Source organism: Dasypus novemcinctus, chromosome 22 (genome assembly GCF_030445035.2).
Source record: "Dasypus novemcinctus isolate mDasNov1 chromosome 22, mDasNov1.1.hap2, whole genome shotgun sequence".
In the NCBI taxonomy this organism is placed as follows: domain Eukaryota; kingdom Metazoa; phylum Chordata; class Mammalia; order Cingulata; family Dasypodidae; genus Dasypus; species Dasypus novemcinctus.
In genome coordinates this window covers 50,022,148-50,045,933 of record NC_080694.1, presented here as the reverse complement: position 1 = coordinate 50,045,933, position 23,786 = coordinate 50,022,148, and the positions used below count along the sequence as shown (strand labels likewise).

General features: G+C 35.3%; 1 protein-coding gene across 7 annotated transcripts in view; it reads left to right on the top strand.

The window, feature by feature from the left end:
- NUP153 (nucleoporin 153) overlaps nucleotides 1-23,786 on the top strand; it is a 68,116-nt gene that overhangs the window by 11,165 nt on the left and 33,165 nt on the right. For 3 of the 7 annotated variants that reach the window (XM_071210986.1, XM_004484787.5, XM_058285270.2), the window contains exons 2-11: nucleotides 2,336-2,564; nucleotides 10,038-10,286; nucleotides 10,434-10,573; nucleotides 10,654-10,782; nucleotides 16,863-16,979; nucleotides 17,071-17,115; nucleotides 17,223-17,276; nucleotides 19,309-19,455; nucleotides 22,593-22,645; nucleotides 22,890-23,016. In XM_071210986.1, the coding sequence (XP_071067087.1) occupies nucleotides 10,121-10,286; nucleotides 10,434-10,573; nucleotides 10,654-10,782; nucleotides 16,863-16,979; nucleotides 17,071-17,115; nucleotides 17,223-17,276; nucleotides 19,309-19,455; nucleotides 22,593-22,645; nucleotides 22,890-23,016 (978 nt within the window). In that variant the 5' untranslated portion in view covers nucleotides 2,336-2,564; nucleotides 10,038-10,120. The remainder of the gene's footprint in view (nucleotides 1-2,335; nucleotides 2,565-10,037; nucleotides 10,287-10,433; nucleotides 10,574-10,653; nucleotides 10,783-16,862; nucleotides 16,980-17,070; nucleotides 17,116-17,222; nucleotides 17,277-19,308; nucleotides 19,456-22,592; nucleotides 22,646-22,889; nucleotides 23,017-23,786) is intronic. The other 4 variants (XM_004484790.5, XM_071210987.1, XM_004484788.5 and 1 more) reach the window with 3 other exon arrangements.

Sequence of the window (23,786 nt, the reverse complement as noted above, 5' to 3'; positions counted from 1 at the left end):
TGGCGGGGAGGTGTATTAGTCAGAGTTCTCTAGGGAAACAGAACCAACAGGAGATATCTGTAAATGGTACGAGATTTTATAAAATTGTCTCACATGACCGTGGGGATGCACAAGTCCAAATTACATAGGGCAGCTGCAAGCCAGGGTCTCCGATGAAAGTCCTTGATGAGTTCCCTAGGAGGCTCTGGCTACCTAAAATGGAGATGGGTATTCTTTCTCTGAATGCTGAAATCACTTCTTTTAAAGCAGGGGTTCTTAACCAGGGGTCCACGGACCACCAAGGGGTCCGTGAGCTTAAACTGAAAAAAATCAACATATTTTTATTTTCTCTGATCTCTAACTGAAATCTGGTATTTCCTTCACTTATGAATGGATGCAGTAAATTACAGTAGTAGTCATTTCATATCACATTGCAGTTGTTGCATATCTCAAAAAATTGCTTATGCTCATCCATGCACTTTGAAATTATGGTGGTTGTTAGACCCAAAGCTAGTTGAGTGTCCTTAAACTATCTGCTGCTGCATTCTTAGAAGGGGTCCATGATGTTCACCTGACTGGCAAAGGGTTCTGTAGAACAAAAAAGGTTAAGGACCCCTGTTTTAAGGCCTTCAGCTGTTTGGATGAGACATCACTCATTGCTGACAGCAATCTTCCCAGTTGATTGTATAATAGATGTAATCAGCCATCTATGCAATCAGCTCACTGGTGCTTAAAGTCCATGAAATGCCCTAGTAATACAATTAGCCCAGTGTTTGCTTGACCAAACAACTGGGCATCCATACCTGGCCAAGTTGACACACATTATCCTATCCATCACAGGGGGTAAATAAATAAGTAGTATTATATGTATGTTGTCACAAATAATAAGTCCCGAATGTAGCTATATAATCTTTTTTTCCCAAAGTAACTAAGACTGTGTTATATTAGCATAGAAAAGGGGAACAGTGAATTTGTGTTTCTTCATAGTAAGAAACACAAACTGTTTCATTTGTTTGCTAGAAAGCTTACATTTGCATATCTTAAATTTCTGCTTGAAGAATATATGGAAATGTAATTAGATACTTCCTATTTGTTACCCACCCCTTTTCATACAGTTAGGAAAATATTGTTCCTCAAGTGCGTATATCAGAAATGTCTTCCATCTTTTCTGTTAACAGGATTTTTCTAGGCCTCTTTGGCTTGGGTTTGCTTTCAAGGTAAATTTGTACTTTCCACTTGACTTTACTTTGTAGGTACCTGTCATCTTTTTTTCCCTTCTGTGACTCTCAGATATCCTACTAATGCTACTTCATGAAGGAAATTCTTGCCTAAAATTAGTTGCCTCATTCTGTTTGTTTTTCCTAGCTTTTTTCCCCTTGTTTAGTAATGAGAAGTTATCATTATATTTTCTGTACTATTTCGAAAATTGTGAAATGCTTTTCACATCATTTTGATTTTTATTATAATTCCTATCAGGTAATACTATTAGAGTACAGGGAGGTACTCAGCTTGACCTTAGGTTCTACCAATCCCAAAGCCCATGCTCTTTCTCTATTCTAGATACAAGGTAGTTTGTCACCTAGAGCAAGTTATAATATTTCATTGCCTCTTTTCATCTATAAAAATAGGATTATTAATATCAATTTCATGAAGTTATTTTGAGGATCAGATTGAATAATATAAAAATTGTTTAGAACAATGTCATAACTTTCAGTAAATAATAATAGTAGTTATAATCTGGCATTTCTTTTTTCTCTTTAAAAATTACCACAATAAAATTAATTCCTCAGATTTTTATGGATTTATTATAATGAAATTTCACCATCAAATAAAGATCTTAGACTATTTCTTGAGTTAATTATGTTGAGTTAGTTGTCTTATTTCCTGTTTGTTTTTTTTAAATCTCTATTTGACTAAATTTTGTTCTTCTGTCTTAAAGAATGTGAAGTAAAGTAATTGCTTGGGAAAGCTGTTTAAGGTATTTATCTTTTGTGCTGGCATCAAAATGGTTACCTTTTCTCTACAATTAACCATTTTAGAGTGTGTTTCCTCACTTAATCTAAAATGTTACTATTTGATGGCTTGTTGGGGTTACAATAACATGACCATTTGGGAGATTGATTCATTGATGTATGCATATGGAGAAAAGAAATAAGTAGGAATTTGGTAGTACCTGTAGAATTTGTAAAATACCAGTGTCGTCATTAACTTGAAGTAAATTAAACTGTTAGATAAACTTTAGGGAACTTTATTAGAAACAGTTGGGGTTTTTTTTTTGGCATGTTGCCTTCTGTAAGTAGGTATTTATTTAAAGAGAAATTTCTAAAACTGCCTTATGTGTTTCCTCCCACCCCAGCAGGGCATTCTTAGCAGGGTTACAGAATCCGTTAAGAATATTGTTCCAGGATGGCTACAGAGATATTTCAACAAGAATGAAGATGTATGCAGCTGCTCAGCAGACACGAGGGAGGTACCACATTGGCAGGAAAATAGAGAAGATGACCATCTCATATATACCAGTGAGGAGAGCTCGAATATTAACGATGGGAGGATCACTCCTGAGCCAACAGTCAGTAATACAGAAGGTAAATAGAATGTGGGTGTTTTATTTTGAATAGTAGGTTTTCATACCTTAATTTTAAATATCTCTGTATTTTCTGGCTGTAGTAAATCTAATTGGATAATATATAAACTACAGGACAGTTCAAATTGGAGAACTTTTTATTTATTGACTTTGTATTTATTAAGGGAGGCTTAGATATACAATAGCAGTTAACAGTGTAAGCTCTGGTTTGAATTTTTGGTTTTGACTCTTCATACCACCAGTTATTAGTCATGTGGCTTTAGGCATGTTAATGAATCTATTTTTCTCCTCTGTATACTTAGAAGTTAAGAAAAGAATAAACATGAAGTCCTTATCATAGGTCCTGGCACTGAAGAGCACTGTATAAGTGTTAACTGTTACAATGAAACTCTGATAATGCCTCCCACAACACTGAATTTGGATATAGTGTAACTTGCAGTTGGCTCTTGTCCTCTCTGCAGCTAGCTCAACTGGGTCATTTCATTAATCTTACAGTAAGTGATCCTGCATTTTCAAAGATTGAACTTTTCTGGATGCACTGTTAACATTTGGTAGGCTTTACAATATTAAATGGATTCAATATAACCCATGAGTATGGCACACTTGGGAATATTACTCTTATCTATGTACTTTAAGTAATTTTTTACAGCTTTGAGATAAATTTCATATACCATACAATTTACCCATTTAACATGTGATTCAGTTCATTGGTTTTTAGTATATTTAGAGTTGTGTAAATAGTCACCATAATTTAATTTTAGAACGTTTTCGTCACCCTACAACTCTATATTAGCAGTCATTCCCCATTATTCTTTCTCCCCAATATCTGGAAGCTTCCAATCTACTTTCTAACTCTGTGGATTTGCCCATTCTGGACATTTTTCATATAAATGGAATCATACAATATGTGTTTTTTTTGGACTGGCTTCTTTTACTCAGCATGTTTTCAAGGTTCATGTTGTAGCATGTGTAACTATTTCATTCCTTTTTATTGCTGAGCAGTATTCCATTGTATGAATATATATGTATTCATTTATGAATTGATGGACATTTAGGTTTTTACACTTAATGGCTGTTATAAATAATACTCTTAGGAATATTTGTATATAATTTTTTGCATGGATATATGTTCCCATTTCTCTGGAAATACCTAGGCCTAGAATTTCTGGGTAATAGAATAACTCTTTAACATTTTGAGGAACTGCCAAACTTTTCTAAAGTGGTTGTATCATTTAAATTACCACCACTGACGTATCAGGATTATAAGTTCTTCACATCCTCACCAACTCTATTTTCTGTTTTGTCCTCCCTTCATTCCTTCCTAGGTTTCTCCCATCCCCTCCCCTCCCTGTCCTCCCTGTGGTTGTGAAGGGGTATCTCAAGTAATTTTGATTTTCATTTCCATGATGGCTAATGATGTTGAAAAGCTTTTCATCTTCTTATTGGCCATTTGGATATCTTTGGAGAAATGTCTATTCAAATTCCTTTGCCATTTTTAATGGGACTTTTTTATTATTGTAAGAGTTCTTTATATATTCCAAATATAAATCTCTTTCAGTATATGATTTGCAAATATTTTCTCCCATTTTATGGGTTAGCTTTTCACTTCTTTTATTTAACGAGTTTCTGGAGATTTTATTTATTTTTAATGTTTTATTGAGGTGTAACATTGAGCCCAGGATTTCATACTTGGGAACAGGTGCTCAACCACTTGAGCTCTGTCTGCTTCCCAGTGAGAGTTGTTTTGTTGTTGTTGTTGTAGTTTGTTTGTTTTTAGTAGGTACCACGGATTGAACCCAGGACCTTGTACATAGGAAGCAGGTGCTCAACCACTCGAGCTACATCTGCTCTCCTTTTCACTCTTAAAATACAAAAGTTTTTACTTTTGATGAAGTGCATTTTATTTATTTTTTTTCATCTTATGTTTGACTTTTATAATAAAAGAAGTTTTTCTAACTTGGTTAAAAGTTTTACCTAAATAATTGATGAGGATGTATAGTGTAGCTTGGTAATTCTCGTGGTTTTTTTTTTTTTTTAAGATTTATTTTTTATTTCTCTCCCCTTCCCCCTCCCTCTCCCCCACCCCCAGTTGTCTGCTCTTTGTGTCCATTTGCTGTGTGTTCTTTTGTGTCTGCTTGTATTCTTGTCAACGGCACCAGGAATCTGTGTCTCTTTTTGTTGAGTCATCTTGCTGTGTCAGCTCTCCATATGTGTGGTGCCACTCTTGGGCAGGCTGCCCTTTTTTTTGCGCTAGGCAACTTTTCTTATGGGGTGCACTCCTTGAGCGTGGGGCTCCCCTATGTGGGGGACGCCCCTGCATGGCACAACACTCCTTGTGTGCATCAGCACTGCTCATGGGCCAGCTCATCACACAGGTCAGGAGGCTCTTGGTTTGAACCCTGGACCTCCCGTATGGTAGGCGGACGCTCTATCTATTGAGCCATATCCGCTTCCCATGGTGTTCTTTTTTTTTTTTATTTAAAGATTTATTTATTTATTTCTCTCCCCTTACCCCCCGCCTCAGTTGTCTGTTCTCTGTGTCGGTTTGCTGCGTGTTCTTCTTTGTCCGCTTCTGTTGTTGTCAGTGGCATGGGAATCTGTATTTGGATGCCCAGGGTTTGAACCGGGGACCTCCCATGTGGTAGACGGATGCCCTAACCACTGGGCCAAGTCTGCTTTCCCCCATGGTGTTCCTATTAACGTGTTTACTGCCTGATTGCTTACAATGAAAAATAGTCGTAGTGAAATGAATATGAAAGAATGATTCTTACTTGGAAAATGTCAAATTTTAAGTGTTAGTAATATTAATTCAGTTGGGATTAGGTGTTGAATGTTCATTTGTTTTCTTTAGAATAACTTTGGAAGTTTTTAGTATCTATACTTTTCAAGATTTCATTCAGTTCATTACCAATGACAAATCTTGAGGATTAATCTGGTAGATCTCTAATCTGGCTGCTACCATGTTACTGTCTTCTTTGGCTATTGAATCAGATGCCAGCTTTTTTCTCTCTTTTAGAGACTTTTAGTGTGTACTCCTTCATCTTAATGAGTGAACTTGTGAAGATTAATTAACTTGAAGAATTAATTTAGGTATGAAATACATGGAGAGTTTCTCAGTTTGTACCTGTAGGTTTTCATGTGTGTTTGAATTTTCAAATAATGGAAATAATTCAATGGTCTGCCATTGTCACTTCCAATTTGAATTTTATAAATTCCATTATAAAGTTTGTAAGGTATATTTTCTGTTACATTTATGTTATACATATTTTTGTAACCTGTAAACTAATTATTAGGGAAAATTTCAAACTACAAAAGTAGAAATATCGTACAGTAGACTTCCATGTACCCATCACCCAACTTAAACAATCACCTCATGGCCAGTCTTGTTTTCTCTTCTCCCACACATATTCACCCACCTTCCCACCCCAGTTCCCCTTATTATTTAGAAGCAAATCATGGGCAGCTATTTTTTTTTTAAGATTTATTTTATTTATTTCTGTTCCCTCCCCCCCCCCCACCCCGTTGTCTGCCCCCTTGTGTCCATTTGCTGTGTGTTCTTCTGTGTCAGCTTGCATTCTTGGTGGCACTAGGAATCTCTGCCTCTTTTTATTGTGTCATCTTGCTGCATCAGCTCTGTGTGTGTGTGGTGCCACTCCTGGGTGGGATGTGCTTTTATTGCATGGGGTGGCTCTCCTTGTGCATGGGACTCCCCCACCCCTTGTGCACGGCAGTACTGCTCGTGGCCCAGCTTACCACACGGGCCAGGATGCCCAGGGTTTGAACCCTGAACCTCCTATATCGTAGGTGGACACTTTTATCAGTTGAGCCACATCTGCTTCCTATGGGCAGCTTTTTGCTTTCGGTAACATTTTTTTCCCATCATTTTTAAAAAATCCTAATTTATTATTTATTCCCCCTCCCCCCACTCACTGTTTTGCACTTGCTTTCTGCTCTCTGTGTCTCTGCTGGGTGCTGTCTATGTCTGCTCGTTTTCTCTTTAGGAGGCACTGGGACCTTTGTTTTGTCTCTTGTTGTGTTTCTTCTTTGTTTTCTTGTTGCGTCATCTTCTGGCATCAGCTTGCTGCACCTGCCTATTGCGCCAGCATGCTGCCTTGCTTTTCTTTTCCAGGAAGTACCAGGAACTGAACCCAGAATCTCCTGTGTGACAGGTGGGAGCTCAATTGCCTGAGCCACATCAGCTTCCCTTCCCATCATTCTTAATTTAGATCTGTATCTATTTCCTATCTTAATCCTTAAAATCCCAAACAATTCTCTTCTCTCAGTCTGCCTTGCCCTCCCTCAAAGATTTATTCAACATCTTCTATCATATGACACTTAAAGTACCACTGATAACTCTATAATAAGATGAATATACATCTTACTAGATATAACTTGTGTTTACTCTGAAACATTATATGTAAATTTGACATTGCATTTTCTAAACAACCTACAGTAGTGTAAAACTATGGAAAACTTAAAATAATTTAGATATGATAGTCCTGAATTTTTATTAAAGCTTAATTTCATAGTGCAACTTTTATGTTGGTAGTAACAATGGAGCTGACTAGAAAGCACTGTACAGTCTCAAAGCTTCATAGCACAGTAAGAATAGTTAAAGATTTGTGGCCCATTCTAAGTCTGGTTGGTAGTTGTCTGCTCATGCATCTTCCTCATGTTGGCTGTCTTAATGATGTGAGCCATTGGATGTCTAGATTACTTTTGCTAGCTTAGTGGAATAGACCAATGAGGAAAACCTCAAAAAATGTACCTATTAAATATTTACTGACACAGTAAGAGTTCATACCTCTGAGGACCCTGCAGTGACATGTCTGGAACCTGAATTAGCAGTAGATTGAAGTTGCAGATTAACTTGGGCTGATCTATAACATGGTGATTATAGATGTACTTCTAGAAATTACATTTATGGCTATGTGCATCCATACATGGCATGGCCTTGTTTTAGCCTAATTATTCCAGATTGTGCCCTTTATTGGACCTCGTTTGGTGGGAGAGGAAGCTGTGTAACTACAAAAAAAAGTATACCAAAATAGGTTCCTTTTTCCTCTATAGTTCCTATATATATTTGATTGCATTGATGTCTGCCAATAGGCAAAAAATTGTCTTATCAATATGTCATATAGAATAAGGGATGAGAGAATAGGATAAGTAAAAACCACTCGAGGAAAGTGAAGTTGGCCCGACGGATAGGGCATCTGCCTACCACATGGGAGGTCCAGGGTTCAAACCCAGGGCCTCCTGACCCGTGTGGTGAGCTGGCCCATGCACAGTGCTGATGTACGCAAATAGTGCCGTGCCAAGCAGGGGTGTCCCCTGCTAGGGAAGCTCCACACGCAAGGAGTGCGCCCTGCAAGGAGAGCCACCCAGTGCGAAAGAAAGTTCAGCCTGCCCAAGAATGGCGCCGCACACACGGAGAGCTGACACAACAAGATGATGCAACAAAGAGAAACACAGATTCCCAGTGCCACTGATAAGGATAGAAGCCGTCAGAGAAGAACACACAGCAAATGGACACAGAGAGCAGATAACGGGGTTGGGGAGTGGGTGAGGAGAGAGAAATAAATCTTAAAAAAAAAAAGATATAAGCGTAAGTTATTTTCTGTATCACATAAGACAAGATCAAAAAAGTGAATGGGTTCAGCCTACTGGGAAAGAAATAGTTGTAATATTTCAGAACACATTACACTGATTTTTTTACTGCTGCGCACCCCTCAAAAGAAAAGAGAGATCTTATTAATCTTATAAAAGGGAAGTGGTTGTGGCTCAAGTGATAAGGTCTCTGCCTACCAATGGGAGGACCCAGGTTCAATCCCTGGGGCCTCCTGGTGAAAAAGCAGAAGAGAAAGCATGCCTGTGTGGTGAGCCAGTGCCTGCACAAGTGAGTCATGCAGCAAGATGATGACGCAGCAAAAGAGAGATGAAGGGGAGAGTCAGGGTGAAGCACAGCAGAGACCAGGAATGGAGGTGGCACAGATGACAGGGCACCTCTGTCCACAACAGAGGTCCCAAGATCGAATCCAGGTGAATCATAGAGAAAGATGAGAAGAGAAGACAAAAAGAGAAATAGTTACAGAAGATCACATAGCAAATGGACATAGACCAGCTAAAACGGGGCGGGGCGGGGGTGGGGAGGAAAAATGTATAAATGAAAGTGCCAAAAAAAATCTTATAAAAGATGAGCTGCATCATTAACTACTTAACAAAAGAAGAAATATAAATGGACAATGAATATAAGAGAAGGATGCTCAATATCTCTTATTTAAATAATGCAAATAAAATAGTGCCATTTGACAAATCAGAAAAGGTTAATATAAAGTGTTGGAGAATATGGGGAAATAGTACCATTTGCTATTTGTGGGAGTAAAATTGATGTGAAATCTTTGGATCACACTTGGACCATATTTATCATAAGCAGAAAACGAGCGTACACTTTGATATCCAGTCTGACAGAGCAGTTCCACATTTAATCCTTTTTCCCATTCATTCTCAGAATATTTGTGACTGCTAAGGTTAATTTATGGACCCAACATCAGATTTATTGATTTGGACTTTTTTGGGGTGGCTCAGGAATATGTGTTTCCTCTCATAATTCTCATGTATATTTAAAATTAGCGCATTGTGGATTTATCGAAACGAATACTCTTACAATTACAAGTAGGCAGATATAAGTGCATGAATGTTTGGAGTATCAGAAAAACATTGCATGAATAATTATAGTAAATAACTATGACAGTATGGTGGAATACAAGTATAGTTTTTAAAAAGTAGAGACAAAATTATTGGTAAGTTTAAAAAGTTACACAACAGGATGTATGACATGATTGAGTTCAGAGAATATTTTTGTGTGCATATAAAATAATCTGGATATATACAAATTTAACAAGAGCAGTTGCTTCTAGAGGTACAGGCATGTCTTTTGTTTTATGACTTATATAGGTTTTTTTTTTTTAATTTTATAATACCAGTTCAAGAAAAATCAAGATCCATGATCCTTTAGAAGTGGTATGTGATCAGTGAATTATATATGTGTATGTATTGTTGTGGTTGTTGTTGAGGTACTGGGGATTGAACCCAGGACCTCAAATGTGGCAAGCTGGCACTTAGCCATTGAGCTACCACCACTCCCCAATGAGAGTTGGGTTTTTTATTAGTTTGTTTTAAGGGGGTACCAGGAATCAAACTCGGAACCTCCTACATGGGAAGCTCCAGCACTTGAGCTACATCCACTCCCCTATGAATTATATTTTGATGCTATATTAGTAAACTAGTTTCAGTTAGTTGAAACCTTGTTTGGCTAAAGAAATCTTATATCGGATTTATCCTAGGAGGCCTCAGTAACTTGAATTAAAGCTGTATTTATTGCATAGTGTGTTTTTTTAAAGTGGAGACCATTTTGTTGTCATCGTATTTCTTTTTCCACGTTGTATATTCACGATAGTAATGCTTTTCTTTTTAGAACCCTCAACAACTAGTACTGCTTCAAATTATGCAGATGTATTAACAAGGCCTTCTCTTCATCGGAGCCATCTGAATTTCTCCATGTTGGAATCCCCTGCATTACACTGTCAGCCATCCACATCATCGGCATTCCCAATTGGCAGTTCCGGATTTTCCCTTGTAAAGGAAATTAAAGATTCTACCTCTCAGCATGATGATGATAACATCTCAACTACCAGTGGTTTTTCTTCAAGAGCTTCTGATAAAGGTATTCTTGGCATTTGGTAGTAAATAATTTTGATAATAAAATTCCATGGATTTAATATTTTTCTGACTTAGTTGTAATTTTCATTTTCTGTTTGTAAAAATATATGTTATTATAATTGGTACTATTACTATGCATTTTTTTTTCCAGATATAGCTGTTACAAAGAACACTTCAGTGCCACCTCTGTGGTCCCCAGAGGCTGAACATTCTCATTCACTCTCACAGCACACTGCCACTAGCTCAAAAAAACCAGCATTCAACTTATCTGCCTTTGGAACACTTTCCCCTGTGAGTAGTACCTAATTGGATTTAATCACATTGGTTTTGAGTCTTTATTGTTTATAATTTATCATTGTGTTTCTGTACAGTCTCTTGGGAATTCCTCGATTCTTAAAACAAGTCAGCTTGGAGATTCTCCTTTTTATCCTGGAAAAACAACGTATGGTGGGGCAGCAGCTGCTGTAAGACAGTCTAAAGTACAAAATACACCTTATCAGGTTGGTTTGACTAGGGGAAGGTTGTAACCTTTTTTTTTTAAAAAATAAAAACAATGGATCATAAGTGGATATTGACAAAAAATAAAGTTTTGGCTCAATTATGCTTGATATATTTAATTCAATGTTTGTATTTTAGATTTGTGGATGTGCATTTTAGGAATTGTAATGATTAATAACCTTTTTTTAAATTGAGGTATAAATTACATACAGTAAAATTTACCCGTACTAGAATAAGATTCTTTGAATTTTGAAAATTATTACGTAGTTGTAAAACCAATTTGCAATCAGAGTATTGAGTGAACAATTCCATCCCCTCTAAGAGTTTTGCATCTCTTTAGTTTTGCAAACTCTGATCTCAGTTCTCTTTATGGTTTTGGCTTTTCCAGAATGACATCTAAATGTAATCATACAATATGTAGCCAGTTGAGTGGCTCACTTCACTTAGTATAATGCATTTGAGATTGATTACTGTTTTCTCATATATCAGTAGTTAGTTCCTTTATATTGTTGTGTTGTTTGGTTATAATACAGTTTCCATTCACCAGGGAAAGGACAGTTAAGTTTTTTTTCCAATTTTTGGCAGTTAGGAATAAAGCTGCTATGACCATTAAGTGTGAAAAATAATTTTCATTTTTATTGGGTAAATACCTAGGAGTTGGATTGTTGGGTTATGTGGTAAGTACATATTAAACTTTAAAATAAACTGCCAAACTGTTTTCCAAAGTGGCCATGGTGACATTTTGCATTCTTATCAGTAATGAAAAGAGAGTTCCACTTCCTCTGCATTCTTGTCAGCATTTGGTGTTCTCAGGTTTTTGTTTCATTTTTTTTTTTTCAGAGATTGATTTATTTATTTCTCCCCCCCAAGTTATCTGTTCTGTGTCCATTCACTGTGTGTTCTTTTGTGTCCGCTTGCATTCTTGGCGGCATGGGGAATCTGTCTCTTTTGGTTGTGTCATCTTGCTGCGTCAGCTCTCTGTGGGTGCGGCACCACTCCTGGGCAGGCTGTGCTTTTTCCATGCGGAGGCGGCTCTCCTTGAGGGGCACACTCCTTGTGCATGGGGCTCCCCTACTCTGGGGACACCGCTGCATGGCAGCACTGTGTGTGGGCCAGCTCACCACACGGGCCAAGAGGCCTTGGGTTCGAACCCTGGGCCTCCCATGTGGTAGACGGATGCTCTATCAGTTGAGCCATGTCCACTTCCCATGAGTTTTTTTTTGTTTCTTAATTTAGCCTTTCTCGTAGGCATGTGGTGGTAACTCCAACTTGTGGTTTCAGTTTGCATTTTTCTAATTAATGATGTTGAGCATCTTTTCACCTGCTTATTTGTCATCAATGTATCTTCTTTGGTGAAGTGTCTGTTCATATCTTTTGCTTGTCTTTAAATTGGGTTTTCTTATTAACGGGTCTTGAGAATTCTATGGTGAAGGTATGGTTCTTTTATTATGTGTTTTAAAAATATTTTCCATTTTCTGGTTTGTCTTTATTTACTTAACAGTGTCTTTTCTTTATACATATATATTTCATAACCAATATATTTTATTTATTTTTAAAAGATACATAAAATGTTACATAAAAAATGTAAGGAATTACCATATACACCACTCCTCACACCTCCTGCTTTTCCCCACATTAGCAACTTCTTTCATTAGTTTGATACATTCATTGCAATTGATGAACACATTTTGGAGCATTGCCACTAAGCATGGATTATGGTTTACGTTGTAGTTTACACTCTCTCAACTCTGCTGAGGCTCAGGGCCCAGCTGGCACATGGACAGCCAGAGATTTAAGTCTCTTGGACATACACCTAACAATTCCAGCACCAACTGTAGGTTCAAATGGACAGAAGAGGCATGTGTAGAGAAGTCACATCTTAGTCCAACTCTGTTACACTTGGGTGTACAAATTCCAAAGTAGGGCCCATTGGCAAGGCATAAAACTCCGGAGCTATCTGCCATGACTGTAGGAACTGGGTGTCTCCAGAGCCCTCAGGAACTCCCCCACCCCCAGACTATTTAGGGTAGTATCGCCTTTGGCTGTCTATGAAAGCCTGAGAATTGCATAAGCTTTACCTCTCTGATGACCTCCTGACTCACTTCAAAGTCTCTTAGCTATATAAACTCATTTGTCTTTACCTTTTCCCCCTTTTGTTCAAGGTCTTTTTCCAGTTGCATCACCAGCTGGTGCTTGGTAGTAAACTGTCTTTTCAAGAGCAGAAGTTCTGGGAGCGTGTGTTGCTCAGTGTTCAAGTGCCTGCTTCACATATTCAAGGTTCTGGGTTCGATCCCTGGTACCTCCTTAAAAAAAAAAAGCAGTTCTTGTTTTTGATAACATCCACTACATTGATTTTATTTCTTTCATGGTTCATGCTTTTGGTATTGCATCTAAGACATATTTACCTAAGCCAAAGTCACAGAGCTTTTCTTCTGTGGTCTCCCTAGAACTTTTATTGTTTTAGGTTTTAATTTAGGTCTGTGACTCATTCAAGTTAATTTTTGTATGTAGTATAGGTATGAATCAAGGGCTTTTCTTTGTTTTTTATTTTATTATTTTTTTAAGATTTGTTTTTTTATTTATTTCTCCCCACCCCCTTGTCTTTTGCATTTGCTGTGTCCGTTTGTTGTGTGCCCATCTTCTCTTTCTAGGAGATACTAGGAACCAAACCTGGGACCCCCCATGTGGGAGGGAGGCACCTAATTGCCTGAGCCACCTCCGCCCCAGCCTTCTTCGTTGTGTCTCTCATTGTGTTTCCTCACTGGGTCTCTTGGTTGTGTCAGCTCTCTGCGCCAGCTCACCGCCTGGTTCGTTTTCTCCAGGAGGCATTGGGAACTGAACTGGTCCTCTCTCAATCGCCTGAGCTACTTCTGCTTCCCTGTTTTTTATTTTCTACATGTGGAGCATCCAGTTTTTCTAGTACCATGTGTTAAGAAGACTGTCTTCTTCTCTGTTGAATTGCCTTTGCACTTTCATCAAAAATCAGTTGACCATAAATGTGATTCTCTTTCTGAACTTTTTATTCTTTTGGTCTGTGTGTATGTATTTTGACATTGCAACACTATTTGGTTACTGTAGCTTTTAATAAGTCTTGGAATCAGGTAATGTGAGTCCTCCAATTTGTTCTTTTTCAAGCTTGTTTTGGCTTTCCTTAGTCCTTGGCTTTTTCATAAAATTTTAGAATCAGCTTGTCAGTTTCTACAAAGTCTGCTGTAATTTTGACTGGATTGCATTGAATCTAAAGATCAGTTTCGGGAGAATGGACATCTTAGCAACATTGTCTTCCAGTCCATGAACACAGTATATTTCTCCATATACTTATTAAGTCTTTTTAAATTTCTCTCACTAGTGTTTTGTACTTTTCATCATTTAGACATGGTGCATATTTTGTTTGATCTAAGAGAAATGCATGTTGGTCAAGAAGAAATAGGTCATCTGAATAGTCCCATATCTATTAAGTAAGTTGAATTCATAGTTAGAATTTCTTCCAACAAAGAAAATGTCAGATCATATAGCTTCCGTGGTTAATTCTACCAAACATTTAAGAAAGCGATAATTCCAATTCTACACAAAGTCTTCTTAGAATAGAGGATATTTCTTAACTCATTTTATGAGACCATTATTATTACCCTAACACAGAACTGAGGCAGACATCAGAAGAAACCTACAGAACAGTATCTCTCATGAATACAGACACAAACATCCTCAACAAAATACTTGCAAACTGAATCCAGGATATGTAAAAGGATATTACACCATGATCAAGCGAGTTTTATTCTGGGTCTCCAAGGTTTAGTATTCAAAAATTAATGTAATCCACTCTGTGAACACACTGAAGAAGAATTTTATGAATGTCTCCTTAGATGCACAATAAAAAAAAATACAACATTTAACACAACCCAACATCTATTCCTGATAAAAATTCTCAGCAAATCTAGGAATAGTAGTAATCCCCCTTTACCTGAAATATCACATCTACAAAACATCTTCGATTAGCATCATAATGAATGGTGAAAAATTGGGGAAAAGGCAAGGATGCCTGCTTTATTACTGTTTGTCAGGGTCTTACTGTACATCCTAGCCAGTATAGTAGGCAAGAGAAAGAAATATGAGGCATACATATTGGAAAGCAAGAAATAAAATTATTCCTATTTGCCGGTGACATGCTTATCTACATAGAAAAACCCAAGCTACCAGAACTAATTAATTTAGCAGTATCGCAGGATATGGATCAGTATTCAAAATGAATTGTATTTACATATATTGGCACTGAACAGTTAGAAATTGATCAGTTTATGGCAAATTGTACTTTTATGCTTTGTTCCATAGTTCCTTTAGAATGATAAAAATTCTATTTTGGGTGTACATTGTTGTGCTTTTTTTATTTTGACATTTTAAAGATGAAGTAAAAATTTAAGCATGTAGGCTTTCGGACAGTAAAATCCACTTAAAGAAGGTAATGACAAATGTAGGAATGGCTTTGAAACCAGTATATTTATAGATTTTGTCTTTCTCTGGAGTAGTTAACTTGTTTTCCTAACTAGAGAATACTTCTATGTGTAATTGACAACATGATGAGGCTTATTTCTGAGTGTGTGCTTTTATGAAGGGTGAAAGTTTGTTATAAGACAAAGTGGTAACTGGATGTTAGAGTTATACAGGGAGCTTTTTCTAAAGCTTAAGCCGGATTAGCTCTCTTTTAAATTTTTACAGTTAGAATATTCATGTCATTAGAAGATGGTACAAGCCTGTGATTCATAGCATAACCTAAATAAGACCATGTTCCTTTTAACTTCTCTTCTATTGCAATTAGAGTACTGTACTCTTTAATGTTGAATCCTGATAGACTCTTAGGAGCCTTGCAACAGACTTTGAAGTGTTTATCTAATTGATGTTTGTGATGAAAATCTATTTGCCATTCCTTTCCTGGAGTGTTAGAGCTGGATACTAAAGATTGTCTAATTCGATTCCATTTTATTGATTTGTGAGTTGAAGCCCTGAGAGATCTGTAGATTCTAGTGATGAGACAAACTGTTATATTTTTCTGGATGATATTTTAATGTTGCCTCAAGTTTGCTAAAGCCTCCAGTCTGAACAGCAGTCCCTAATGGGACAGCCAAGTTCTAAATAAAACTAATAGAATATTGCAGCTGTTCAGAGAATACAATGGATCTTTGGTATCAGAAAAATATTAGTTGATTTAAAATAGTTATTATGGTTCAATTTTTTCCATATATTATGAGCTGTTTATTTTAAACCAGTTATGTTTTGATTGTGATAGTATCTTTTGCAATATTAATCATTAATGTATAGAGAAGAAATTGTTCAATGAAATGTCTTTGTTTAATGATAGCCATTTGGTTATTAGACTGAGAAAAAAATAAGTGTTTTTATCTGAATTTTTAAACATTGCTTACATGTTAGAGTATTTGTGTATTCTTTCAAAGGTTTTCCTTTCTAATCTGAATTTTAAGAAAGTTAAAATGCCATTTATTAAAAATAGCTCGGGCACTTAAAATTTTTGTTTTATAAAATTTTGAAGAAGTTATTTACTACTACACTAGCAATTTACATTTACCAGTAACACTAGCAATTTACATTTATCAGTATTAAATTTTTCAAGTTTCCTTTGCAATTGATTCTGTAGTCTGTTTAACTGTCTTGGAATTTACTGTAATTTAAAAAACTATGAAATACCCATGATAAATAATACAGTTCTCCTTAATTTAAATATTAGAGGTAAACGAATCAAGATAAAATTAGAACTTTTTACCAGTGACCCCTTTTTCCCATTTAACATAGCTGACAGATGTTTCTTTAAGTGATACATGTTTTCTTATAGTTTTCTGATTGTAAAAATAAATTTTTCAGCTAGGGAGTTTGGATTTCCAAGCAAGACATAAAGAAAAAAAGAAATAGAATTTTTAATGATAGCACCCAGAGATAAGTTACTGTTAACACATTTATCCTTATTTCACTTTGAACATCCTTTCTATTTTGTATTTTCTTTGTGTAAAGTATGTTCCTTACATACTTACATGATTTTTGCATTCCAGCAAATAATATTGGGTTTACTTTATAGGCCCCAGTCAGAAGACAGATGAAAGCCAAACAACTAAATGCACAGTCTTATGGTGTGACTAGTTCAACAGCTCGGCGAATATTGCAGTCTTTAGAGAAGATGTCAAGCCCTCTAGCGGTAAATATTTAAAATCACCTTTAAGAATTAACCATTAAATTACCTGAGTTTAGTGAAAATCTTAATATTGTTATTATTTTGACATGAACAGGATGCAAAAAGAATTCCTTCTGTTGTTTCTTCTCCCCTGAATTCTGTAAGTTGACTTTTAATAAACCTTTAAGAAATATATTTTATTTTATTCTATCTAATGAAAGTATTACTTCTCAGTTTCCCATACATTCTAATGGTTTTCTTTTTCAGCCTCTTGATAGGAGTGGACTAGATAGCACAGATTTTCGGGCCAAAAGGATGAAGGTAAGCCTTCTTTAGCATTTACTTTAGGTATTAGTAATTGTATTTTGTTTATTTTTAAATTGGCAGATCTACACATTAGACTTAGTTGATAGTCATATTAGGGGACATGTTTGATAATAAAGGTTTTTTAGTTGAACATCACAGTTCTCAGATCCTCAGTACATATAGCAGTAGTCGATGTTCAGTCAGTAATTTTTGTTTTTTTATCATTTCCATATTCAGGATTTTGACTCTTAACATTTTGATAAATAAAAATAGGAGTGAACAAAGCTTGAAGTGTTTAGTAATTAGAAGATCATTGAACCAAAGCCCTTACTGCACATAGACATTGTCATAAACTTAACTCATTAAGTGATATTAGGTCAGATCTATTGTGTGTAATAGAATTTCAAGTTGACACATCTGTCAGCCAAAATGTTGTTCCAAGATGTCAGATCTAATGAAAAATGTAATGTAGATTATATCTTGAAACTCTTTTAGTGTATTTTATTGGTTTAAAATTAACTTTGGAAGTTACTGTGGAAAAATGAAAAATAAAATGCTCGGATACTCCTAAGATTTAAGTGGTACTTTTTTGTTATAGTTGTGGCTAGTGAAGTATCCTTCAGGATATGTATATTCTCAGATCTTTACTTATGGGAGCATTCATTGCAACAAGTTCCCTAAAGGTAATTCATAAAATTGTCATAATTAATTATGGAAACTATGTATGAGGTGTTAGTAAGTTGTTATTAAGAATCCGGTGCAGAGGAAAAAGCTAAAATTGAGAAGGAATAGAGTAGCTTCTTCATATTTTGAGTTGCCTAGAAATTTCTGGTCATGCAAGTGGGACTCCATTGTTAGCTGCTATGAGGAATTAATTTAAGCTGTCAGCTGCTTTTCTCAATAATCACATTAATATCAGATTGCTTTTTTTTTTAAGTAAATTTTTAAAATTGTGCTATAATACAAGTAAGGTGTTTTCAATAAAATTTTTACCAATGAGTGAATATAGCAGCAATAAAATTTTATTAATAGTGCTAGGAAATATAAAGGCCAGAATATGATATTGTAATTCATATTTCACGGATATAATCAGAACATTATACAAAATAGTCTGTCTCACTGAGTTGCAGGGTCACACTTGTGATGAGGATTTAGGGAAGAGCTGGTAACTACATAGAGACATTGCCCTGGAAATCAACACTGTTCCCAGCTGCTGCTGAGTGAAAGGACCCTATTCATAGTATTAAAATCTTCAGAGTAGACGCTCTTGGCTTTAGCCATCTTATATCTACCAACAGGATTTTTCTATCAGGGTAGCAAGGAACCATTGACAAAATACTTGTATGCCTTGGTAATAAAGTTAGTTCATTTCATAATCTGGAAGTCTTAACAGTGTTTCATCAGTTAGACTTAAATTGTATTTTTTTTTTGTTTCGCTTTTTTATTTTTAAATGATAAATAGGGGAAAATAACTTGGAGGAGATTTGCTCACAGCTTTTAGAATGAAAATATTTTCATAGCAAGTTAAGAAATATTTGGGGCTGAAGGAAATTTAGTAATTTGGGGGAAAAGTGGCAAAATCAATTGTAATTGATTTAGTTTAAAATTCAGCCTGGGGGAGTGGATGTAACTCAGTGGTTGGACTCCTGTTTTTCATGTATGAGGTTCAATCATCGGTACCTCCTAAAAAAAACAAATAAAAATTCAGCCTGTAATGCTGAGATTTCTGGAGCTGTTTTGCATATAGTTTTATTTTGTGTATGTGTATATGCACGCATGTTTGTAAAAAGTCATTAGTTTAATTCATTAGACTACAGCCTATTTATGAAACTAATATATATATATGTATGTAAAACCAGAAACATCCTTTTTTTCTATTACTGTCAATTTTTCCCCTTGCATTGGCTTGTGTCTACTGGGTATTTCTTGATGGAGAGCCCTGGTCTCTAGATCACATTAGTTCCTGTCAAATTATTTTTAGATCTGAATTATTATATATTATATCTATATGATAAAAGTTGGTCTTTGATTTCTGTTTATCTGTAAGGTGGACTCTCAGTATCCTCCTGTTCAGAGACTCATGACCCCAAAGCCAGTTTCCATAGCAGCAAATCGAACTGTTTATTTTAAACCATCTCTGACCCCATCTCGTGAATTGAGAAAGACTAATCAAAGAATAGTTAAAAAACATAGTGTAAGTATGTGTTTTATTTTCACTGAAGTATTTGAATATTGACTAGAATGAGTAAAAATAATATAAAATACAAGTGCTCTACATTGCAGGCTAGCAACTAGATAATGCATAAAGTTTGTGATTTATGATTATGAATTGATAGGCCTTTAAAATAGCTGTCACCCTGATCAAATTCTGAACTAGTGTTTACTAGTAAAGACTAGTATATGCACACTGTCTAGCTAATTTTGCTGGACTTGTTTTATCTGTGTTTCCTTTGTTTTTGTTTGCTATCATCATTGTTGTTGAGCTATCTGAAAGTAAATTTCAGATCTCATCTGTTTGTTTACCCCTAATTACTAAAATAGCATGCATTTTCTCAGTATTTTCTCCTATATTACCATACTTAAGAAAATTAATATTAATGCTTTCCTAATACCATCTAATACCCAGTCCATGTTCAAATGTTTATAGCTGTTGTTTTGAACCAGGATCCAAGTAAGGCTCACACATGGTTTCTGGTTTTATCTTTGCCCCCACCCCTGCCATTTTATTTTTTTAATAGCATTATTCATATATAATTCACATATGCAGTTCACCTATTTGAAGTGTGCAGTTTAGTAGTTTTTGGTATATTCAGAGCTGTGCAGTGATCACCACCATCAGTTTTAGAACATTTTCATCCTCTGTGCTACTTCTCCCACCCCCCAGCTCCTGGCAACCACTAATCTACATTCTGTTTCTACAGATTTGCCTATTTTGGACATTTCATATAAATGGAATCATGCAATATGTAGTCCTTTGTGGCTGGCATTGTTTTCAAGATTTATTAATGTGTAGCATGTATCAGTACTACATTCCTTTTTGTGGCTGAATAATATTTCATTGTATGGATATACCAATATTTTGTTTATCCAGTCATCAGTTGATAGATCATCAGGCGGTTTACACTTTTTGGCCATGATGAATAACGCTGCTATGAACATTAGTGTATTAAAGTATTTATGTGGCCATGCGTTTTCATTTCTTCTGAGTTTATACTACTAGGAGTGGAATTGCTGGGCACTTTTTTGGGGGGGAATGGGGGCACATTGGTTTTTGAAGAGAACAGGCCAACTATCTTACAAAATGTCCCACACTCTGGGTTTGCTTGATTTCTTGTAATGTCATCTGTACTGTCATAAATTTTGCATGTTTCTTTACTTATATTTAATCCTGATTGTCATAACTCGATTTTTTGAGAAATTTTAAACTTTAAGAAACGCTAAAAGAATAATGATTGCTCCTATACTTTTATCTTCATTTTCCAGTTACTAACATTTTGCCATATTTGCCTTACCTGATATTACTATTTAGTTGAACCTTTAAACTTTTTAAAAATGAGCATAAGTGATATCAACAATTGACTGAAAAGAAAAAAAATCCAAATCAGATCTTTCATTTAGTTGCCATGTGTCTTTCATCTGTGATATAGAACAGTTTGTGTTTTTCTTGAATTTTATGGCACTGATATTTTTGAAGTATATAAACTAGTTATTGTGTATAATGGCCTGCAACTTGGGCTCGTGTGATTTTCTTCAAGATTAGAGTCTAGTCTGTGCTTTTGGCAGTATAATACCACAGAAGAGATGCTGTGTGAGCTCTTCTTAGTGTGTCATTTGTTATCAGTTAGTCCCATTGGTGATCATTAGTTAATGTGGTGTCTGTGGGGCTTCTCCAGGGTAAGTTGCTAGTTTACCTTAAAAAAAAAATTATTGAAGTATATCATTCATACATGAACATACACAGTCAATAAGTGTATAGTAAAAGTTGTGAACTTACAAAACATACATAACATCATGCAAGTCTTCTATACATAACCCCACCACAAACACCTTGCATAGTTGTGAATCATTTGTAGCCAATTATGAAACAGCATCAACAAAGTATTACTACTATCATCCGTATCTTACATTTGATGTATTTTTCCCCCAACCCACCCTATTTTTTTGTTGTTGTTCATAACCATACAATTTATTTAGAGTATAAGATATAATCATTGGCATTTGGTATATTCATTGAGTTGTGCATTCATCACTTCAATCAATATTAGAGCATTTTCATTACTCAAAAAAAGATTTTTTTGTAATCATTAGCATACCTATATATTAATATTACTAATTATGAATCCTATGATGTGTTTTCACCATTTCTGTTCATTTCCAAACATTTCCAAACAACTTTTTACCAATTTCGTACACATTAAACCTCAGCTTTCCATTCTCTAACCACATTCTTTTCTCTGGTGATTTATATTCTAGCTATTAACTCAATGAATTTGCCAATTGTATTTAGTTGCTAATTTACCTTTATAATTAATAAGTATATATGGGGAGAAAATTTTGAAATGAGGTAAATATCCTTTTCACTCACTATATTATTGGTGATTCTTGCCTAAATCAATTAATTGCAGATATACACATGGTGATTCACTAATTCCATATTCTTCTACATTTATTAGTTGTTAAGAAAAAGTATTCCTATCTTTATGCATTTATTTTTTATATCAACTTGAACTCTTGTATTTAGTAGGTTACACTTTATTATTGTTGCTCTTTTAGCATTATTTATTTTATTGCTCAAATTGTCCCAGGTTTGACTTTCATCCTGGCTCCTGTGTCCTTTAATATGTCTCCCTCATTTTTTGAGCACTGTTGCAATTTAATATTATAAAATAATACAGGCTCTTGTCATTTTTCTGTCCCACCCTGTAATCAGCATTTCTCCAAGGAGCCCTGGTTCCTTTTAATAAGGGACTTTAGGTTGCAGAGAATCATTTCAAAAGGAATATTCTTGTAAAATTGCTTACACACTTTATAGGCCAGAAAGAGAGATAAGTAAGAATATTGCTGTGGTTGATTAAGTGTACTGATTTTATCCATAACTACTCTTTTGTTAAAGGGTCAGTTGTGCTCAGTGTAATTTTATTTATGTTATCACATTATGCCTCTTGGTTACTGTTCAGAAGGCAGGGTAAAAGTTTCAAACTTCAGGATTCACAAATTTAAAAACCAGCAGACTACTGAATCTAAATATTAAAATTCATAGGTAGAAGGGTGATATTTAGAAAATTAGCCCAAACGAGCAAGGATGTAAATGTATGTATTCCCTTTTTCTAGACTCATTATGAAAAAAATGTGACACCAGAACAAAATAGAGAAGAAGAAGAAAGGTAAATGTCATTTTACGTACACTAAACTTATCTTTTACTTACAAGATCTGTTTGACATTTTGATTAGAATATAGAAACTTCAAACACCAAAAATTCTGTCAGTTTTAGAAATCAGATTTAGCTGTTTATTTTCTTAAACTTTTGGCAGTTGTGATTTTATGTATTTAGTTGTATTTAGTTATGTAACAGGTTATAGACTAGAGCAATTTATCAAATTGTTTCAATTTTCCTTTTCTTTACCTAGTGGCTTTTCATACCCAAATTTCAGTCTGCCTGCAGCCAATGGATTATCTTCTGAACTAGGTAGCGGAGGCGGCAAAATGAGACGAGAGAGAACACACTTTGCTACATCTAAACCACCCGTGGAAGAGGTAAGGTTGTATGCTTAATACTCTTGAAGTTTCTTAAAAGCTTTGGTGTGATGATGGTAAGAGAAAACTGAGACGTAGGGGCTGGGGACACCCAGTACAAAACTTGGCATTGAAACAGCCCCTTCAGAAGTTATGTTTTTAAAATATGGAAGCCAGATAGATATTTTTGTTAGTAGAAGATGGGTTGATAAGGGTAAAAAAAAAGTTGCTTTTAAAATCTTCTGGCTTTTTACCACCTTCACTGTGACAACACAGTAAACCTAATCTATTACCTTAAATTTCATTGAAAAATCTAATTCTTCATATAAGAGAATTGCGATAGAAATTATTTGATGCTTGAGGTATTACTGTATAGTTTAGTATATGAACATGGATGTTTTGAACTTTATATGAATGGATTAATACTGTATGTAGTTTTCTCACTTGAACTTTATATGAATGGATTAATACTGTATGTGTATTTCTCACTTGCCTTTTTTATATTAAATTTATGAAATACTTCAGTATTGTGAGAGAGAGCTTTTAGTTATTTAATTTCACTGCTGTATATTTATCCATTATGAAAATTTACCGCAGTTAATCCATTCTATTGTTGCTGTACATTTGGGTTGATTTCTGTTTTTTGTTATTTGAACACATGCTAAAGTGTAAATATTTTATATACTTCTTTTCCTGTGCACGTGTGATATTTTCTCAAGGTATTTATTGAGATATATAGTCGTTGGATAATAGGGGATGATACACATCTTCAGATTTATTAGATATTGCCT